Source organism: Petromyzon marinus, chromosome 59, assembly GCF_048934315.1.
Source record: "Petromyzon marinus isolate PM22_M1 ecotype Great Lakes invasive population chromosome 59, UKy_Petmar_22M1.pri1.0, whole genome shotgun sequence".
NCBI lineage: Eukaryota > Metazoa > Chordata > Hyperoartia > Petromyzontiformes > Petromyzontidae > Petromyzon > Petromyzon marinus.
The window spans coordinates 8,865,032-8,888,087 of NC_133725.1; the positions used below are offsets into that span (position 1 = coordinate 8,865,032).

The 23,056-nt window shown below is 49.9% G+C and overlaps 1 protein-coding gene across 2 annotated transcripts; it reads right to left on the reverse strand.

Moving 5' to 3' along the window:
* Positions 1-9,137: 9,137 nt before the first annotated feature.
* PPIL3 (peptidylprolyl isomerase like 3) lies at positions 9,138-22,712 on the reverse strand. 2 transcript variants are annotated; one of them, XM_076053075.1, is made up of 6 exons: positions 22,580-22,712; positions 18,463-18,537; positions 18,249-18,342; positions 13,986-14,053; positions 12,612-12,730; positions 9,138-11,518 (listed from the first exon to the last, which is right to left on the reverse strand). In XM_076053075.1, the coding sequence occupies exons 1-6, from the start codon at positions 22,580-22,582 to the stop codon at positions 11,392-11,394; spliced, it is 486 nt and encodes a 161-aa protein (XP_075909190.1). In that variant the 5' UTR covers positions 22,583-22,712; the 3' UTR covers positions 9,138-11,391. The 2 variants fall into 2 exon arrangements, with proteins under 2 accessions (XP_075909190.1, XP_075909189.1); XM_076053074.1 differs by lacking the exon at positions 22,580-22,712 and adding an exon at positions 22,024-22,514.
* Between the last annotated feature and the right edge of the window lie 344 nt (positions 22,713-23,056).

The following is a 23,056-nucleotide window of genomic DNA, read 5'->3' on the forward strand; positions in this document are numbered from 1 at the left end:
CCGAGCGACGGGGCCGACGCTGCTCTTCCCTCACCACTCCCCACATGAACACACACACACACATAGAGCCCCGAGGGGAGGTCACGTGGCCGACAGGTTTTCACCCAGAAGCCCTCTCATGGGACCAAACTTCACGGTTTCCTGCGACCAGGAAATTGGGCGACCTCCCCCGAGGATAGCGTGCCCCGTGGCGCCGTGACTTGGGTTGTAATTACCTGGTCACGACGGGGCTGCTGAGCCACCACGGATAGGAAACACCCAAAACACACACGGGTCAGCAGGCAGGTAGGAGGTGGGCCGGAGTAGCGAGCGGCGGGAAGGCAGGGGGCCCTCCCCTTGCACAGCATGTGTAAAAAGCGGACGTCGGAGAGAGCACCGATCGTATTAGCGAGGAGCGGGAAATCCGAGGCTCCTGATTGGACGAGAGGCCAGCGGATTAGCGGCATTTTACCTTTGATGTAAGTACAATAAAAAGGGGAGAGGAGGTAGTGGTAGGGATTCGGATTCTTCTGGAGTCAAGGAGCGGAGGAGTCATCGTGCCTGCTACTGGATCGTCCGTGAGACGAGTCGCAGCACAGCCAGGCCATGTTCCCAGCAAGGACTACGTACAGCCTCGCCTTTTCACGGCTTCATGCACCTCGGAGGCGAACCGTGAGTATGTAAGAGAGAGGTGAGGTAAAGGGGAATATTCCTTAGAAAGAGCGATTAGGGAGAAACGGGACAGATTGAGTCCCAGACCGCCGGGAGATAGGTTGGACCTGCCCTGCTGGCCCACACTGACACGGGTAGTTTAGCTTCATTATTCGCGGAGAATAAATCGCCAGTAGTCAATAAACCTTGTCGTGTTGTCCCTGTGATTGCGGAGAGGGGTGCATGGTGCTTTGGCCTCCCCGTTGTGGTTTCCTGTGTTTGCGCACGAGCGTGTATTTTGCCCGCGTGTGTGCGCTCGCCACTGTGTGGCTCGTGGTTAGCGAGTGCGTGTGGTGAGCGGCGGCGGAATTTGTACGAGGATGCGTGAGATTGTTCGTGCGACCTTTGGTTAGCGTGCGCGAGATGTGCACGGCGGCGTACCCACGAGGTTGTTCATACAGCCATTTAAATCATGCCCCGAGGGGCCGCAGCGAGGGGGTGGGAGTCGGTGGGCAGTGGCCCTCCCCAGGACACGGAAGAGGGGAGCAGTGGATCCCAGATGAATGGGGAGACGGGGGTCAGCCTCCCTGACACAGCCACCATTGCTCATTTTCCTCGATGTGGTGGTGCCTCTGCGATCTTACATTGACATGCTAATCTCTCACATTGCAATGGCCAGCTCAGCAGTGTCGTCGTCGTGGAGGCAGCTCTCTGATCTTACATTGACATGCAAATGTCTCACTTTAACATCACTAGCCCCGCCCACTTCGCTCATGACCCTTGGGCTACACCCATTTGAAACCTTTAAAACAGCCTGCGTCAGCAGCTTTCCCGCTATTTTTTCTCCTGATGATGATTGCTTGTGTTGCGATCAAAACGTTGTCGTTTTTTGTTATTTGCTTTGAACCTATCTACGATGACTTTACCGAAAGACTCAAGAATATGAATATCGAGTGTGCATGAAATGTGATCAAAGCTATTGGCTGGAAAAGTTATATTGACCAAGTGACTGATACTCTCATGATAAGAGTTTTGATGAGTTCTGGAGAGAGTTCAGAGCAGTGAGACAGCGGCGCACATCAGGCGACCTTCAGAGGGAGGGGGGGCACCAAGGGTGCTCGCGCGAAGCAGGCCGCTGCTGAGAAGGAACGAGGAGCAGCGTGGCCACAGAGCACTCCAACTGCAGATCGAGCCCGGCGTGCAGATCACCTGCAAGCCGTGCAACGCAGCAGCTAACGGCTGACCACGAGCGTGCCGACTCGGGAGCCCCGAGCAACCTCCAGCGTGGAGCGAGCACGATGCACAGACAACGGTGCGAAGGAGCAGCGAGCAGCGGGGCCGCGAGCTCACTACAAGTGTGGACGAAGCCTGCACGTTCGACACATCGTTGTGGGACTTGAGGTATTGTTCAGAAAGAAGAAAGAACTTTCCACTCACTACTTTTTAACTGTAGCTTGTAAAGGTTGTGGGCCAAGAAGAATATCAGCTTGCATGCCTCACACACCATAACAAGGGAATTGTGTATGGGGCCGTCCATAAATTATGTCACGCACCTAGTGGGGGGGGGGGGGGGTCAGACATTTGTGACGATGTGTGACGAGGGGGGGGGGTTGAGAAATGTGACGTCACATCAAAATGCACAACTTTAAATAAATTTAGACAACACGTTCTACTTAATTAAATAGACTTTTTAATAAATGTTTTCTCCTACATCACTGTGCAGCGCCACATTAAATACGCACTACAATGACAATAGTTTAAAGCCATTTGAAGCATGTTTTATTTTCAAAATGGAAATATGGTTTTTTTTTGGGGGGGGGGCAGAGCTTGTGACGTCATATTTGAGGGGAGGGGTCTGACTTTTTGTGACGCCGTGTGACGAGGAGGGGGGGGTCAAAAATCGTCCAAAATCGCGTGACGTCATTTATGGACGTCCCCTATGGTCGCGTTACCATGAGACAGCCTATTATTTTATTTTAATCACGTGATTGTGAGATCCGATCGTTGACATTTTCAAACTCTTACTGGTAGGAACCTGTGGGGGCTACCGTCCCCCGCCATCACTGAATTGTCGGGGCCGTTGCCCACCGACTCCCCTGTTCCATTCATACTGCTACCCCCCGGCTGCTCTGTCAGGTCCAGACTACCGACCCCTAATGCCTCGCCCCCCCTGTACCTCTGCCTGGGATGTCGACTGCGTTTGCGTAGCTTAATTGGCAGCTCGTACGCTTTGCGCTTGCGATGCGATGCGCTACCCTGTTCAACTGTGGCGTGTCGCGGTGAGCGCGCTCGCAAAGTAAAACCCCGTCCTGCACGGGAATAAACAGGCGCGGCGCGCCCCCGTGGGATTCCCTCCCACCCACGCTCCACGCGCTTAAGCAAAAACAAACACGCCGCGATTACTTTGCTCCGATTTAACGGGCTGTTTACACAGCTGCGTATTCGTGCACGCCAGGCGCTTAATTCGCTATTAGACAATCGCGCGAGTGCGTGCTCGCCACCCCGTCACACAGGCACGCGAGCGCAAAGCGCTACTGTAGGCTATTGCGCAGGTACGCGAGCGCTGGGCACCACCGAAAATATTCGTGTAGGTACGCGCGCGCTGAACAATACTGTAAACGATCGTACAGGTACGGACACTAAGCACGTTCTACTCCCTTATTCGCTGCAAACAGCCGCGTATGCGCGCGAACACAAAATACTCTGTACACACTCGTACCGGTATGCGAACACCAAACACTCCGTCTCCCTCCTCGCACTCACAGTGACCACGACACAGCTTTATCCTATTAGTGGTTTTATTCCCCGCGAGTATCGAACTAGACTGTGTGTGTCAGTACGGACCAGCAGGACAGGTCTAACCTATCTCGCTACTGCCTGATACTTAATGGACCTGTCTGCCCTCTATTTTCTCTCCGAATTTCGTCCCTTTGTCTTACCTCTCTCCCTCGTACTTATGGTCCGACCTCGCAGCGATGGAGGTCGCGGATAGATGATGCTGTAAACAGAATCTGGCTGTTCTCTGCCCCGTCTCACGGACGTGCGAGTAACAGTCAGGTGACGGCTCCGCGATCCCTCCCTCCTGTTGATCTCGTCAAATAAAAATGGCACCGTGCTTCCCCAAACCGTCCCTTTTTATGCTCCTTTCAAAGCCCCCGCACCGCCCATCCGCAGTGCATCACGGGTCAGGCCGTTAATCCGCGGTGCATCATGGGTAGGGCCGTTAATCCGCGGTGCATCATGGGTAGGGCCGTTAATCCGCGGTGCATCATGGGTAGAGACGCTAGCCCGCGGTGCACCATGGGTAGAGACGCTTAACCCACGCTGCCCCGCTCCCCACCTGTCTGCTGGTCCGTGTGTGTCTTGGGCATCTCCTCACTGCGGTTCTCAGCGAGTTCGCCGTGGTCATTTAATTTTAAGTTAAGCCACGGCGCCGCAGTGCCATTTGGCCTGGGGGGGGGGGGGGGGCGGGGGGTGCCTGCCATTTCCCTGACCCTGAGAAACCGTGGAGCACCCCCACGAGGGGGCCTCTCGGGTAAAAACTCAGGGCAGGTGCCCCCCTCCCCTCCCCATGAGGCCCTACTTGAGTGTGTGTTTAGGTGGGGGGGGAGGGGGGCGGGGGAAGTGCTGTGATGGGAGCCGGGTTGCTTCTCGGTCGCAGCAGCACAGCGACGGGCCCGGTTTCGACGGAGCGGCTTCGCTGTTGTGACACCACAAACCTCCTGGTTCCACCAGCCCACAGGGGATTATTGTGTCCGTCCGTCCGTCGTGCATCCAAAAATGGGCGGGGTGGGGCTAGGTGGAGAGGGGAGGGTGGGGAGGGGCTGGGTGGGGAGGGAGGGGCTGGGTGGGGTGGGTGGGGCTGGGTGGGGAGGGAGGGGCTGGGTTGGGAGGGAGGGGCTGGGTGGGGAGGGAGGGGCTGGGTGGTGAAGGCTGCCACGGCACACACGAGGGGGTGGGTGGCCACCAACCACGTCCGGCCATCTTCACGACATTTTCCCCTCCACGTGGAGAATCAACAACATGCGTTTGGAGTATACGGCTGCTCTCAATCTCTACATTACAAGCCGCCAATTCGTGGGTATTGTACTCTTTTTTTTGAGGAACAGCTTTTTTTTCTCTCCACCATCCCAGGTCCCCACTCGGTCCCCACCCTTCACGCCGGCTTGTGCCCACCCTCACAGTCGGGCATATTTGCGGAATACACCACGTGGTGCCGCCGTTGACCCTGGCCATTGACCGAGCAACCCAACGTTCCTACCAGTTCCTCCCTCCGCAGGAATGTGTTACGCATTTGATGAGAACGCATTTCGCGAATATTGCCATTTTGAGGCGTGGCCTCTTGTCCTGGTTTAACCACGTGATTGTGAGATTCGATCGTTGATGTTCTCCGCATTTAAATCTAGATTTTAAGTTTTAATCTAGATTTGAAGTTTTCGTGACTGCAGGGATCCACACTCTTTGGTTCTTTCGGTAAAGTCACGACGTTTCGGGCGTAACACAAGCGTCCGTCATCAGGTGGGACAACCACATTTCATAAGCATTTGTTTGATGAACCCATATGCCTGCATGAATACGATGATTTTGATATTTTACAAATCTAAACTTTGATGTTTACTCGACATTTAATGAGGATATTTTTTTAACAAGTATGCTGACATTGATACTGTCGTTGTGGGTTAGACTGTAAGCATTCTTTGATCACGTGATCGCGAGATCCGATCTTTAATGTGTTTTCTGACCATTTGATATGCGTAACTTTGGACACGCATTCCCTACGAATATTGCTATTTTAGGGTCCGCCTATTATTTTGTATCACGTGATCGTGAATATTAGCCAATACTTGGTTTTTTTTTATGTTATTTAGTACGGATTGACGAGAACATATATTCGCATTGCTACTGTCGTTGCTATTAATTCCTGTTGATAAGAGGTGGATGTTAGAGTGAGATTAAAGTTGCTTAGATTAAAAACAGGTTCCAAGTGCTTCATTCCTAAATTCGTGCATCATTGTTGTAATGACGAGCTGTAGCCTGCGGTGAGATCTGAATCCAGAGACCTGACATAATCACCCATCATAAATGTTAAAGCGAGAATAATAATTGTTAAAGCGAGAATCATTGATGTTCTAGATTTGAAGCTTTCGTGACTGCAAAGATCCATACGCTTTGGTTCTATTCGGTAAAGTCACGTAGGTAAAAAATAAAACAAAAATCACGACGTTTCGGCCACAACACAAGCGGCCTTCATCAGGTGAAGGGACCAGACTGTCTCGAGGACAGCGCTGGAGTGAAACACAGCCAAGCTCAGACCGCGACCTTTAAGCTGTGTGAGAGGAATTAAAGTGCCTTGACAAAGGAATTAACATAAACATTTGCATTTAATAGGCGGACTTAGCATGATGAAAGGTGGGGAGGGGGTGAGCATGTGCAGGCTGGCGAGGGGGCAAGGTAGAGTCCACATGCTGGTGGTGTGAAAAGGGAATTTTTAAGAAGCTGCGAAAGTTTGGGGTCCAACTACTTGAAAAATATACTGTACCATTGAAAATTAGTTTAATGTTTGGTTCGATTTAGAACATCTTTCCAATGGTTGCTTAATTTGAAACCATCTTCTCAGTTGAAATTGTGTCTGTGTTTGGAGATCTGAATTGCCTCGTGAACAAATCTCTGATAAAAACCCGTGAGTTTGCAAAGAACCTTGGTATCGGAGAAAATTATATCGTGATCACCCACAGCGTTGTAACAGTGAACAGCTACGGCAGAAGAATTCGTTCTGCCGCGTTTCAAATCTGATTTGTGCTCGCGAATTCGGTCAGAGACATGTCGCTTCGTCTCCCCGATATAGCAATCACCGCAGGTACAACTCAATTTGTAAACCCCGGGGTACTGTAAGTCAGGAATGACATCCTTCACGGATGGGATCAGATCATGAATTTTGTGTACTGTATTGAACCGGATCTGGATCTTGTGTTTGTTTAGAATTTTGGAAATCATTTTAGTAACGCCTGCTATATATGGTAGTGTGATGGTTTTGACCGGAGTATCAAGTGGTTGTTTCTGTATGGAGGGAGAAACAGCTTGGCGGATGGTACGGTCAGAGTATCCATTCCTTTTGAGGGCCAGGTGTACATGTTTTAATTCACTGGTCAGGTGGTGTTGGTCCGAAATGCAATGAGCCCTATGGTATAAAGTTTTGATGAGAGAATTCTTCTGAGCTGGGTGGTGGTGGGAATCAGGCTTCAAGTAGGAATCCATGTGGGTGGGTTTCCTGTAGACAGAATGCCCCAACGAGCCATCAGGTCTCCGCTCAAACAGAACATCCAAGAATGGCAACTTGCCATCCTTCTCCACTTCCATGGTGAATTTGATGGCGGGATGTCTGGAATTGATGTTGTGTAGGAAAAGGTTCAGAGCTGGGAGACCATATGGCCAAATGACGAAAGTGTCATCCACATTCTAGATTTAAAGCTTTCGTGACTGCAAGGATCCATACTCTTTGGTTCTATTCGGTAAAGTCACGTAGGTAAAAAACAATACAACAAAAATCACGACGTTTAGGCCACAACACAAGTGGCCTTCATCAGGTGAAGGGACCAGACTATCTAGAGGACAGCGCTGGAGTGAACACAGCCAAGCTCAGACCGCGACCTTTAAGCTGTGTGAGAGGAAACAGAGTGCCTTGACAAAGGAATTAGCATAATAATTAGCATTTAATTGGCGGACTTAGCATGATGAACAGTGTAGAGGGGGTGAACATGTGCAGGTCGGCGAGGGGGGGAGGGGAGGGGGGAGTTTACATATTGATGGTGTGAAAAGGGAATTTAAGCACATGTTCACCCCCTCTACACCGTTCATAACCACAGGCAGCGGCTGCAAACTGGATTCCAACTCAGGTTCTGAGCGGTGCTGGCTCTGCGCTCTGACCTTACCCGGCCGCCAAGCCCCAATGCAATTTATTTTTTTATCACATGTGAGTGGACATCAAAGTGCCCAGAGAAAACCTACAAAACATCCCAGAAGATAACCCTTAAATAGTTTTGCTGTACAGGTGTGTAAGGAACCTAATTGCTATATTGTAATCCCATGAGCACCTCGCTTTCCAGCAGGTTTGTAAGTGTCACAGATCTAAACATGACCCACCAATCCTTGTAACTGTGTTTCGTATCATTATTACTCGTTTGGTATTATTATTGTCTTGTGTTTGTGGTTTGCTTTATTCTCGATACAAATGACGATTCACTTCAAAAAGTTCTCCGGTTGCAGTTCACTCAAACGTAAGCGTGTCTGAGTGTCCTAACTTTAAAATCTATAACACTTATAATGCGTATGCTGTCAGAAGCTCGATGACGTGTAAACGATGATGTGTGGGATCCCGTCATTGGTGTCTTGGACTTGAAATTCAGAAGTCACCAGTTCGAGTCCATCTCCCGGCACCACAGTTGCAAGCTTCTTGAATTCCTCCCAATACCACTGCCTCTGTCCACGCGGCAAATTGAAATGGGAGTTTCTGCAGTTTAAGTCGATCGGCACACCGCGTGTGGTGGGGTAAAGTGTGGGTAACTCCTACCTCCTCTAAGATGTCCTCGTCAGAGTGGAAGATTAGGCCAAATGCCCACTTGTGCATGATAGCAAATATAGGCCGGGGTTCGATTCCCAACTCGGGTGCTTCTCTGTATGGAGGCTGTACATTCTACTGCTCTGCAGAACGTGAGTTTGAGTGAGCGTGGGAATGTGATGTCGGTATGTTCTCCCGCTGTCCTGCGTGGGTTTTGGCCAACCATCCCAATTACCTGCAAACTACTTAATGGGTATTGCACACAGCAACATGGCAGGATCCTCCTGAAGAAGTGTATAACTAAAATCTAAACTATTTTTTTTTATTTTAACAGGTAAGGCCCACTTAGCTATGTAGCTGTTTTTCAGAAGTGACCTGGCCACAATTCATAGCCCAACGAAGTGGCTTATCACATGGAAATTTATATGAGCCAAATAAACGCATGTTTTCTAAATGTGGAGGGAAAAACCGGAGGACCCGTAGAAAAATCCACACGACCACGGGGAGAACATGCAAACTCCAAATATACAGGTATCAGGGTCAGGATCGATGACATGCTACATACCAGGCAAGGTATTAAGATTTTGCCACCGCAGCATACTCTAAAGGGTTTTACTGCTTCTCTACAATCAACTTGTAATGTTCTACAACTGACTGGTGAGTACCTCTGTAAAAGAGTATATTCTTTCTTACATCGTTAAAATGTTGGCTGAAGTTTCTTTCTTGAAAAGTTTCATGTGCTTGGAAAAGTTGGTGAACCTCAGTATAACTATCAGATAACCAGCAAATTTGATTCCCAGACACCCTCCATTCCCCATGGATGACGTACAACAGAGCTTTTACTGTCATAATTAACATCCCTCTTGTCGATCCACTGCTGGATGAAGGCCTTCCCACACCTGTGCCAGTCACAGGGGATGGGGGGTTGACGATACACACCGTGCTACTTAGCTCCAAGTCCTCTCATCCCACAATGTATTTTCACCAGCAGTGGTTCACAATTACGCCTTCTTTAGACATATAGTGAGGGAAAAAAGTAGTTTGATCCCCTGCTTATTTTGTACGTTTGCCCACTGACAAAGAAATGATCAGTCTATCATTTTAATGGTAGGTTTATTTAAACAGTGAGAGACAGAATAACAACATAAAAATCCAGAAAAACGCATGTCAAAAATGTTATAAATTGATTTGCATTTCAATGAGGGAAATAAGTATTTGACCCCCTCTCAATAAGAAAGATTTCTGGCTACCAGGTGTCTTTTATACAGGTAACGAGCTGAGATTAGGAGCACACTCTTAAATGGAGTGCTCCTAATCTTAGCTTGTTACCTGTATAAAAGACACCTGTCCACAGAAGCAATCAATCAATCATATTCCAAACTCTCCACCATGGCCAAGACCAAAGAGCTCTCCAAGGATGTCAGGGACAAGATTGTAGACCTACACAAGGCTGGAATGTGCTACAAGACCATTGCCAAGCAGCTTGGTGAGAAGGTGACAACAGTTGGTGCGATTATTCGCAAATGGAAGAAACACAAAAGAACTGTCAATCTCCCTCGGCCTGGGGCTCCATGCAAGATCTCACCTCGTGGAGTTGCAATGATGAGAACGGTGATGAATCAGCCCAGAACTACACGGGAGGATACTGTCAATGATCTCAAGGCAGCTGGGACCATAGTCACCAAGAAAACAATTGGTAACACACTACGCCGTGAAGGACTGAAATCATGCAGCGCCCGCAAGGTCTCCCTGCTCAAGAAAGCACATATACATGCCGGTCTGAAGTTTGTCAATGAACATCTAAATGATTCAGAGGACAACTGGGTGAAAGTGTTGTGGTCAGATGAGACCAAAATGGAGCTCTTTGGCATCAACTCAACTCGCCGTGTTTGGAGGAGGAGGAATGCTGCCTATGACCCCAAGAACACCATCCTCACCGTCAAACATGGAGGTGGAAACATTATGCTTTGGGGTGTTTTTCTAAGGGGACAGGACAACTTCACCGCATCAAAGGGACGATGGACGGGGCCATGTACCGTCAAATCTTGGGTGAGAACCTCCTTCCCTCAGCCAGGGCATTGAAAATGGGTCGTGGATGGGTATTCCAGCATGACAATGACCCAAAACACACGGCCAAGGCAACAAAGGAGTGGCTCAAGAAGAAGCACATTAAGGTCCTGGAGTGGCCTAGCCAGTCGCCAGACCTTAATCCAATAGAAAATCTGTGGAGGGAGCTGAAGGTTCGAGTTGCCAAACGTCAGCCTCGAAACCTTAATGACTTGGAGAAGATCTGCAAAGAGGAGTGGGACAAAATCCCTCCTGAGATGTGTGCAAACCTGGTGGCCAACTACAAGAAACGTCTGACCTCTGTGATTGCCAACAAGGGTTTTGCCACCAAGTACTAAGTCATGTTTTGCAGAGGGGTCAAATACTTATTTCCCTCATTAAAATGCAAATCAATTTATAAATTTTTGACATGCGTTTTTCTGGATTTTTATGTTATTCTGTCTCTCACTGTTCAAATAAACCTACCATTAAAATTATAGACTAATCATTTCTTTGTCAAGTGGGCAAATGTACAAAATCAGCAGGGGATCAAATACTTTTTTCCCCTCACTGTAATAAGTTGAGTTCCACGTTTTGAGTGAAAATAGGAATTGACTTACATTTAACAATTACGCTGTGGGTTACATCGAGACACTGGGCGAGACATTCACTTTCAATGAAGACACAAGATTGCGGCTGCTGATGATGATGATGTTATTCATTCTGATCATGATACCGCTGCTGATATTTGCTGCTGCTGCTGCTGCTGATGATGCTGGGCAGAGTTAACCCTTGCCCAGGGATTGAAACCCATCCCCTCCTGAATGTGTCATGATCTTTATTGCTCGTCAACCATCACGGAGTGACGGAGCGAGGGGGATGGAGTGGATGCGGCGGTGGTGGCGGTGGTGGCGGTGGTTGTAAGACGGCGGTCACGGAGCAAGGGGGTTGGCGTGGATGCGGCGGTGGTGGCGGTGGTGGCGGTGGTGGCGGTGGTGGCGGCGGTGGTGGTGGTTGTGAGGTGGCGATCACGGAGCGAGGGGGTTGGCGTGGATGCGGCGGTGGCAGTGGTGGTGGTTGCGAGATGGCGATCACGGAGCGAGGGGATTGGCGTGGATGCGGCGGTGGTGGCGGTGGTGGTGGTGGTTGCGAGGTGGCGATCACGGAGCGAGGGGGTTGGCGTGGATGCGCACGCTTTTGAGCCGGACGTCTGTGAGCGGCCGAAATGTCTTCTCATGGACAGAGATCTTCTCCAGCTCATCCAAAGTGTCCAGACCGTCTATCACCCTTCGGGGGACATGGACACATGGAGGGACATGAACACATGGAGACACATGGACACATCGAGACACATGGACACATGGAGACACATGGAGATACAGACACAGAGACACACAGACCGCTTGCAGCGCATCCAGAGTGTCTCGACCATCTCTCACTCTGTGGGGACATGGAGACGTGGAGACAGAGACATGGGAACTTGGAGACTTTCTCCAGCTCAACCAGTGTCCAGACCGTCTATCAGCCTGCGGAGACACAGGGACATGGGGGACATGGGGGCATGGGGGACATGGGAACACAGGGACATGGGGGACATGGGGGACATGGGGGACATGGGAACAAAGGGACATGGGGGACATGGGAACACAGGGACATGGGGGACATGGGAACACAGGGACATGGGGGACATGGGAACACAGGGACATGGGGGACATGGGAACAGAGGGACATGGGGGACACAGAGACACCGAGACACCAACTCGTCCAGTCTCCAGACCATCACAGACAGAGACACGTACACACACAACCAAGACAAGAGAGAGAAATAGACACTCAAGATGCAGATACACACACAAACACAGAGAAACATGGAGGTACACAAGACATACGTACACAAACACATTAACACAGAGACAAAAAAAGACAAAGACCCCCCCCCCCGTATACCCTGAACAGACTGTAGAGGCAAGTGCTGTTAGCGAGCACCTATGAAGGCCAGCATGGCACACGAGAGGGTGGGTGGGCAGCACCACACCCAGCCGCCTTTGTCTTCCCAGTGGTGAAGTTTACACACCACACTAGGTACTCACTTGAGGCCGAGTCGACCAAGGGGAGGCCCATGACCGGTTCAGATAATCGTCACCGGTGTTGGCCGTGAGCGGGAATCGAACTCGGGTGGGCTGGGCTCGTAGCGCAGCGTAGCGCTAACCGCTGCACTACCGCTCCCCACAAACACAGAGACACACAAATCCATACCGGGGCAAGCCTTCGACATGCCTCCAAGTGCACCTAGCCTGGCAAAACCGCAACGGCCGTGGTGGAGTGTCGCTGGCCACTCCTGCTGTGGCCGTGGCGGTGGCGACGATGCAGTGACACTCACTTGCCGAAGATGGTGTACTTCATGTCGAGGTGCGGCTGCTTGGCGTAGGTGATGAAGAACTGACTGGAGTTGGTGTTGGGGCCGCTGTTGGCCATCGTCACCACGCCCCGCACGTTGTGCTGCCCCCACGAACGCACGACGTCATCGCATAAGTACATCACCGACGGCGTCATCACACACACACATACGGACGTCATTACACACTGCATCATCGCATGCACTACGTGATCACACAGTGTCATCACACAGTGTCATCGCACTGCGTAATCACACGGCGTTATCACACACACACGGCATCATCACACACACACGGTATCATCACACACACGGTATCATCACACACACACGATATCATCACACACACACTGCGTCATCACACAACATCATCGCACACACTGCGCCATTACACAGCGTGATCACACTGCGTCATCACACACTGTGTCATCATACACTACGTGATCACACACAGCATCAACACACTGCGTCATCACACAGCATCATCACACACACTGCGTCATCACACACACTGCGCCTTCACACACAGCATGATCACACACACACTGCGTCTTCACACACACTGCGTCTTCACACACACACTGCGTCTTCACACTGCGTCTTCACACACACTGCATCTTCACACACACTGCGGCTTCACACTGCGTCTTCACACACACACACCGAGTCTTCACACACACACTGCGTCTTCACACACACACTGCGTCTTCACACACACACTGCGTCTTCACACACACACTGCGTCTTCACACACACACTGAGTCTTCACACACACACTGCGTCATCACACTGCGTCTTCACACTGCGTCTTCACACACACTGCATCTTCACACACACTGCGTCTTCACACTGCGTCTTCACACACACACTGAGTCTTCACACACACACTGCGTCTTCACACACACACACTGCGTCTTCACACACACACACTGCGTCTTCACACACACACTGCGTCTTCACACACACACTGCGTCTTCACACACACACTGCGTCATCACACACACTGCGTCATCACACTGCGTCTTTATACACACACACACACTGCGTCTTCACACACAGCATCATCACACACACTGCGTCTTCAGACACACACTGCGTCATCACACTGCGTCTTCACACACACTGCGTCTTCACACACACACTGCGTCTTCACACACACACACTGCGTCATCACACTGCGTCTTCACACACACTGCGTCATCACACTGCGTCTTTACACACACACACACACACTGCGTCTTCACACACAGCATCATCACACACACACAGTGCGTCATCACACAGCGTCATCACACTGCATCTTCACACACACTGCGTCATCATACACTGCGTCATCACATAAACACACGGCATCGTCACCTTGAGGTGTTCGTTGAATTCATCATCGAACTTGCGCCCCCAGATGCTGTTTCCTCCTTTCCCGGTTCCTGCAGAGGTGCACCGTACGAGTTAGACCCAGCCTCCAGGCTCTCCTCATTAGACGACGTTTTGATCTTTCACCCGTTTTTGTGATCTTCCCCCCCCCCCTACCCCCTCGGCATTTGCCTCAAGCACGCTCCGCTACCGTGTCACCACGCGCCCACCGAAACGGACATCGCACTGGATGTACCGTACAGGATCCACCATTGTCACCTCAACTTAAAATCCAATCTCACACCACTTGATGCAAGAAGACATCTACATTGGGCCTTGTTCATCCATAAAATCCTTATTGTTTACTCTGCACTATACTTAGTAAATTCATTATCCCCATTGTCAAACCCAAGGCGTCCATCTGATTGCCTTTAAACTATCCCAAGAACGAGAATTGGAGTGGGTAAAAACAAATCCTTTCCCGTTGCAGCACCGGCATTTTGGAACAACCTTGTTTCCTCCCTTAATATTGTAAATGTTCCTTTAAAAAAAAATACCCTGAAGCAGATGGTTAGCATTGGATACAACTATATTTGCAAATGTGATTTCTAACTTTGATTCTCACCCGTGAAGTACGGATAGTTCAATTTTAACGTGCAATTTTGTTGAGGGACTACTACTGTGTGTTATCTTGGTGTGGTCTGGGACTGTTTTTGATGTTGTTTGTTTCCTTGCCAAAGCTTGGGAATTTTTGTACTAATACAATTAGAAATAGGAATAGGTTTTACCCTTTTAACTGGCACAAAAACTGACACCTTTAATAAAGGCATCATGTTTGCAATAACCACAACACAAGCAGTCAAAATGCAAACAAAAAAGACAACTCTGATAATATGCACTGTCCTTGAATTTGATTGGTCCACACCCGAGACAGCTTTTCTTCGAGCCGAGTCTCCATTGGTGTTGGACCAGAAGACGCCAAAAGGCGTACAACTCAAAAACAGCGCACTATCAGAGTATTGAGGGCTCGGGGTGAGCATTTACATTATGAGACCTCCTTTGCCAGAAACAAGATATAGGAATAGGTTTTACCCTTTTAACTGGCACAGTTAAAACATGATGCCTTTATTAAAGGTGTCAGTTGTTGTGCCAGTTAAAAGGGTAAAACCTATTACAATTAGAAATGTTATACTTTTATTAATTTGCTTACCTTTCCTATTCTTTGCACTGCAATTATGTTTGTACTGTTTGTTGTCGTAACTTTCTGACATGCCCCTACATGTGTGAAAAAGAACTTCAAAGCTCATGGATTTCTCCAGGATACTGAAGCCACCCCCGGGGATGGAGCGGTGGCTGCTCTCGGGAGATTGTTTTTGTTGTTGAGAAAAATGGGAGGGACACCCAGAATGCGTAAAATATCTCGGCAAAAATGCTGCAGTGCGCAGGGCCCGGCGGGCCGTCAAACGGAGAACAAGAATACTGTTTGGTTCTTTCGGTAAAGTCACGTAGGTAGAAAAATAATAAAATATTATTTTTCTACCTACGTGGAAAATAATTAACTATTATGTTTATACCTACGTGGCTTTACCGAAAGAACCAAAGAGTATGGATTCCTGCAGTCACGTAAGCTTCAAATCAAGATTGATAAGGGTGTTCGAGCAACGTGTGTAGAGGGGACAGACAGGCTCATCAATAGCGGCAGATTGGAGGGAAGGCATTGATCCTGCCCTTTCTACATGGTGGCATCAAAACTACTCCTCCTGCCGAGAAAAGCTTGTGGCAAGAATCGAAGATAAACTTTTAGAAGTACAGTCTGTGCTCTCCTATAATGTGGCGGTAGTAGTTGCGTTCCTGAAGAACACCGCATTGTGGAAAATGTTTTATTATAATAAATAGTATATAATGTAGCGGTAAAGCACACTCCGCGATAACACGTGAGATGCATACGCAGGCTGAACAAAGATTGAGGTGCGTGGGAAGTGCAGTATAAAATCCTTTTCCAGAAAAAAAGTATATAAAGTGTGATATGTCATGGCTCCTTGGAGACAAATATGCATTCCTTGCATGCCAAAAGTCGGGAAAACCAGATGACAAAGCCAATACAGCACTAGAATGAGAAGCAGGTAAACAATACAAGAGACATCGATCAGATAGGCATGATGAGAATAATCAGACCTGAGGAGGGCCTTAAAGCCATTGAATATTTTGCTTCCCAGGAATTAACTTAACTAAATAGCTGTTGTGGGCATAAACTTCGAAGGGAGACTACTCTCTTGGAGGCAACGCGTTTATTTCAGATAACGATAACAATAACAATAGCCGTAACACTAAGGGTTATGGCCCATGTAACACTACGGGGTACGGCCCCTTCACCCGATAACCTAAGGGAGGTACAGCCTCCCTTATAGCGTGCCCTACAGACTCGGGGCTACGCTCTCGCGGGTCCTCCGCTACGGGAGCTAGGGGAGGCTAGACTGACCCGACCTAGCCAGGGTACGGGTCTCACCGCGGGTCCGCTGCTACCCGGCTCTTACAAGAGCCTCGGTTGAGGGTCCCAGGTTGCGGACTAGTCTTTACATGTCTTCGGGCCTTGAGTGGACGAACACTGCCGGTCCCGTTGAGAGAACCGGCTTTTATACACCAGTTGGGGCTTACCCCGCCCCTAGCCACACCTTCCCTCGAACCTTCCAGAAGGGTCTGGAAGGGTCGGGAATGAACCGTTGGCACCCAGCCCCCACCCCTTGGGGGTCTGGGGTCTCTACCTCCGGTGACGGGGCACCCAGGGGGGGGGGGGGGGGTTTACCCCAGGTTAACCACTACATCTCCCGCTCACTCTCCCGGCTGCCCCCTATCGGACTGTGAGCGTGGTGAGAGTAAGAAGACATACAGCGCCTTGGTATGGTGCAACATAGCAAAGGAGGAAACGTTCATGACAGGCTAAAAAGGAATAACTCTTGCATGGGCAAGGAGTAACCCAGCAATTACTAAGAGAGCAAGGGAGGACCCATGGCAAAACACCGTAAATTCGCTGCCCACCCGAGAGCAAATACAGGGCAAAGAGACAAGAATGTCCCTTGCCGTTTCACTCTTTGAATTAAACAAACCCTGGTGCCTGGAAAGTTAAAAAGTTCAAATGCCAATGATGAATATGAACATTCTTAAGCATCCTGGAATTAAATGTTAACTTTTGTGATAGGAAATATTGTTCTACGACAATACAGCACAACAGTCAGGGGGTTTGGAATATGACTGGTTGCATGTTTTATTAACATCCACTCATCCATACATGAGTGCCATTAGATCTGGGTGGCGCATACAAACTTGATAACGAATTCTGAAGGTTTTACATTGAAGTATTGAACCAAAGGATCATTCAGAAGATATACATAATAGGAATTGTCATTTCTCCACGACCAGAATAATATCTATTCCAGGGCTATAACTAGAGCCTGCCCAACCGCATTTGTCTTCCCAGTGGCTGTCATTGCATGCTGCAGCATGCAGGATACAGTTCGTAATAACGAACTGTATCCTGCGGTGAGATCTGAATCCCAAGATTTTACTTAATTACACACTTAATTGTTAAAGCGAGAATCACGAATGTTAAAGCGAGAATCACAAATGTTAAAGCGAGAATCATAAATGTTAAAGCGAGAATCACAAATGTTAAAGCGAGAATCATGAATGTTAAAGCGAGAATCACAAATGTTAAAGCGAGAATCATGAATGTTAAAGCGAGAATCATAAATGTTAAAGCGAGAATCATAAATGTTGAACGGAGAATCATAAATGTTGAACGGAGAATCATAAATGTTAAAGCGAGAATCATTGATATTATCACGATTGGTGGCACATACCCCTAGATGCGAGCCAATAATAATCGCACCACATAATAACTGCACACACATTCCTAATTACACTTAACACACACATTTTAGTTTAATCACACTTAATTATATACAATAACATATTTTCAGGTTTAGAAAAGGTTTTCTATCATATTTCATGAAACAATTTTTTTATCACAATGTATACAACCTAGAAGCATCCAGCAGCATCCTGCCTTGTGCGATGCTATGCCGAGGCAGCTATATTACAACCGCTTATTCCTACTCGCGCGACGTAGCTCCGTTCGCCCGATCACGTTATATACATCCAATTCACATCCGCGTTATACGAAGAAACGTGTTCCTTAATAGAAATTAATCGCGTTATATCCAATTCGCGTTTTAAAAAGCCTACGCGGCGTTACAGGAAAACAGACCGTACCTGTGGGGTCTCCGGTCTGCACCATGAAGCCCTTGATGTTGCGGTGGAAGATGCAGCCATTGTAGTAGTCGCTCGCACACAACGCCAGGAAGTTCTGCTCACGGGATGGGGGGAGGGGAGACAGCGCAATGGAGACACGAGGAGAGACAGCGAACTGTGGACACGCTGTGTAGGCGCCATGCACACGCTGTGTACACCCCGAGTCACCCCGTACCTCGCACGCACGTGGCGCCTGCTCACAGAACAGCTCCAGCTTCAGATCCCCCAGATCCGTGTGTAGAGTCACAGCCTGGAGATGCACAGGGGGTGGACCACGTGGAGGGGAGCACTATTAAAACAAAACCATTTTTTTATTTTACCAGGTAAGGCACCATTGAGCTATATCTTTTTCAGAAGCGACCACCTGGCCGTCGTAATTGATAGCTCAAAAAAGTGCCCGATATCATCATCATCACGTGGAAGTGTATAGCGTCGGCCAAATACTCCAAACGCGTGATGTCGATTCTAAATGTCGAGGGGGAAAACCGGAGGACCCGGAGAAAAATCAACACCACGGAGAGAGGGAGACACGCAAACTCGAAATATACAGCAGGCGTCAGAGTCGGGATCGAACCCACAACCTGATGTACACCGGGCGAAAGAGCTAAGAATATCTCCTAACCATCGTGGCGAGATGTTAACTGCAAAGACACGGGGAGACACACGGAGGGAAACACGGACAAGCACAGGGGGACACACGGGGGGCATAGGGAGGGGGGGGGGGGGACACGGACAAAGACAAAGATCCCCCGTATAGCCTGTAACAGACTGTTGGGTTAAGTTTCTGTTGGCGAGTGGTACCTATGAAGGCCGGCACCGGCACACGAGGAGGTGGATGGCCAGCGCCACCCACGGGCAGGCACAGACACGCGGGAGAGAGACAAGTGGAAGACACAGGGAGATGGGGGATAAGGGGACCGGGACACGCGGTGGCATTTGTAGTGGGTTGTATGGAGGTGGAGTCTTCTTAGGAGGCAACACGTTTTTATTTAACAACTAGCTTTACTATCCGGCTCCGCCCGAGGCTTCAGCAGGCAGACTGCGCGACGCTTCCGCATGCGGGCGATATCGCAGATGTGACGTCACCGCTCACTTGCTGTGCAAAATATATCCATTATTGCGCCCCCCCCCCCCCCCCAAAATACAAAAGTCTATTCTCATACTTTTTGCATTGCGTACAGTCTGGAAGCTACCCACATGCCAAATTTCAAGTTTGTTGCATGTCGGGAAGTATGCTAAACATTTCGAACAGACACACATTCACAAATTTCCCTTTTATATATATAGATAACGGTAACACACGAGGCCCCTAACACCAAGGGGTAACGGCCCCTTCCACCCGACGACCTGAGGAGGTGTAGCCTCTGGGCTAACGTGCCCTAGTCACTGGGACCCACCTAATCTTAGCCCTCCAGCTAACGGGACCTAGGGGAGGCTGACCCGACCCAGCCAACGTCCCTGGGTCTCGACCACTGGCCCACTCAGACCCGGCCCTGATAAGGACGTCGTGTCCGGGGATCTTCAGGGTCCTAGTCTTCAGGCGAGCTCTTCGATCTTCGGCTTGACGCTGACTGCCGGAGCCGCTCTGGGGTCCGGCTCTTACGGGGCTCCCAGGGGCACTCCCGCCCCTGGCCACGCCCACTTTCTGGAACCTTCTGGAGGGACCTAGATTGTTGCGCAATCCCTTAGCCCCCACTGGGGGCCTGGGGTGTCCACCTCCGGTTCCTAACCGCCCTCCAGATTTCCTTAACCAAAAATGGAACCGTCCTGGTGTGTGTCAGCCGGGCTAGGGTTGAGATCTGTGGGGTGGGGTTTAAGGGGAAGCGTCAGGACAGCACCTACGAGCGGTGATGGGGCGGCCAGCATCACCACGCCCGACCGCCTTTGTCTCTCCGCCGTTGACGTTCGCACAGTTCGCGCTGGGAACTCGTTTGAAGGCCGAGTCGATCTAGGAGAGGGCCCCTGGTTTATAACTCTATTCGCACGCGCTGTAACCACCCGCCAGGCCCAGGATGCGACGAATCTGCAGCTCTCGAAGTGCCCGCTACACCGTGACGGGATTTATTTTTATGACTTAAGGCAACCACCGTCTCGGACGAACGCGCATTTGCGGCTTTCCCAACAACAACACAGAAATGCCCCTTGACGTTACTTTGGCCCAAGGCCGTAGCCATGGAGTCAACATTGGGGGGGACCAAATCTTCCAGGGTGTCTGGGGGTCCCAACCCAGAAATATATCTACATTTGAAAACTCATTCCTGCCTAAAATATTAAAAAATTCACTAACACATGGGATTGACTTTGTATTTATTTTTTACAATAATGTCTAATAGTATTACATTGCTCCGTTTCTACTTTTTTTTTTACCATTTCTTGTTTCATTGTATGTAATGGCAGAGATTAGGGATTAATAAAGAACAACCATAACCACAATCACATAAACAGAAATCTATGCATTTATTTATATGAATACAAGTCTAGATATTGTGGCCAAGGTTTTTATTTGGTTTTATTCGGTAAAGTCACGTAGATAAAATAAAACAATTAAATCACGACGTTTCGGAGGCAACACAAGCTTCCGTCTTCAGGTGGAATAGTCACAGCAGAATGTGTGTCAGGAGCACAGTTCAGAGACGACCGGGATTATATATGACACAGATATTCTGCTGTGACTATTCCACCTGAAGACGGAAGCTTGCGTTGCCTCTGAAACGTCGTGATTTAATTGTTTTCTTTTATTGTTTTATTTTATCTACGTGACTTTACCGAATAAAACCAGAGTATGAATCCTTGCAGTCACGAAAGCTTCAAATCTAGGTTTTTATTTACATAGCAGAGCCAATTTTTTATAGCAATATATTAGGAGGGACACCCCCACCAATATATACATTATATTATAATTACGGCCTTGATTTGGCCACTTGCAAAACTCGGGCTGACCCAACACGGGCCCAAGCAGCCGAACGAGAAACGTCGTCTTCACTTGCTGACCCGCGGACACCACCACACACCACACAAAGATCATCAAAGATCCCCCCCGGTTTAACCTCAACAGAATGTTGGAACAAGTCGCTGTTTGCGAGCAGCACCACGCCCGGTCGCCTTTGTCTCCCCAGTGGCGATGGTTTTTTTTTACGCACCGCACCAGGTACTACCTATTTGAGGCTGAGTCGACCTAGGGGAGGCCCAGGACCGGTTCAGATAATCGTCACTGGGTGTTAGTGGCCGTGCGCGGGAATCGAACTCGGGAGGCCAGGTTCGCGGCGCAGCGCGCTAACCGCTGCACCACCGCTCCCCCCCCCCCCCGCATCCAACACGGGCCCAACTCAATAGGCCCCAAGGCCCAACTGAATAGGCCCCAAGGCCCAACTCAATAGGCCCAAGGCCCAACTCAATAGGCCCCATGGCCCAACTCAATAGGCCCCAGGGCCCAACTCAATAGGCCCCAGGGCCCAACTCAATAGGCCCCATGGCCCAACTCAATAGGCCCCAGGGCCCAACTCAATAGGCCCCAGGGCCCAACTCAATAGGCCCCAGGGCCCAACTCAATAGGCCCCAGGGCCCAACTCAACAGGCCCCAGGGCCCAACTCAACAGGCCCCAGGGCCCAACTCAACAGGCCCCAGGGCCCAACTCAACAGGCCCCAGGGCCCAACTCAATAGGCCCCAAGGCCCACACCGCCAGCTTCACTCGCCGAGCCGTGAACACCCACGACACACGTGGACGTGATCCACACCGAACAGCGCAAGGTGCACATAGCCTGGCACAAGCGTCGTGGTGACGTCACCGCCACTTAGTGGCGAATGGCGGTTGTTGTGTTTGTGTGTATTTGTGTGTTGTGTGTGTGTAGTTGCGTGTATATGGGTTTGTGTGTATGGGTGTTTGTGTGTGTTGTGTGTATGTGTGTGTTGTGTGTGTATGTGTGTGTTGTGTATGTTGTGTATGGGTGTTTGTGTGTGTATGGGTGTTTGTGTGTGTGGTGTGTGTGTTGTGTATGTATTTGTGTGTGTATGGGTGTTTGTGTGTTGTGTGTATGTGTGTTGTGTGTGTATGTATTTGTGTGTGTATGTGTTTGTGTGTGTATGTATCTGTGTATTTGTGTGTTGTTGTGTTTGTGTGTATGTGTTGTTGTGTGTAGTTGTGTGTGTATGTATGTGTGTATGGGTGTTTGTTTGTGTGTGTTGTGTGTTTGTGTTGTGTGTATTTGTGTGTGTATGGGTGTTTGTGTGTTGTGTGTGTGTGTTGTATGTGTGTATGTTGTGTTTGCGATGGGGCGGCCTGCGACGACTCACCATGTCGCGAGCGATCGGATGCTGAGCAACCTGGGGCAGAGGCCCCTTGCCAGCTCAGAGGGTTTATTAACAGACGCGTGTGGTGCGAAACCTCCAGATTGTTCTTGGCTGTACCTCCCCAGCCCCAGCCACCCCCACCCCCCTCCACACCCCCACCCCCCTCCACACCCCCACCCCCCTCCACACCCCCACCCCCCTCCACACCCCCACCCCCCTCAACACCCCCACCCCCCTCCACACCCCCACCACACCCCCACCCCTCCACCCCCCCCCACCACACCCCAACCCCTCCACCACACCCCCACCCCCCCTCGACACCCCCCACCCCCCCTCGACACCCCCCCACCACACCCCCCCCCACCACACCCCCACCCCTCCACCACACCCCCACCCCCCCACCACACCCCCCCCATCACACCCCCACCCCCCCACCACACCCCTCCACCACACCCCCACCCCTCCACCCCCCCTTGCCAC

Bases quoted from the DNA above. Each gene is read 5' to 3' on its own strand.
- PPIL3 (XM_076053074.1), bottom strand. From the start codon at position 22,044: ATGTGCACCTTGCGCTGTTCG. The intron at 18,538-22,023 runs GTGTGGATCACG...GTGCATCTCCAG, and splicing joins TGTGCACCTTGCGCTGTTCG to GCTGTGACTCTACACACGGA. The intron at 11,519-12,611 runs GTGAGTGTCACT...TGTCCCCCGAAG, and splicing joins AAGTACACCATCTTCGGCAA to GGTGATAGACGGTCTGGACA.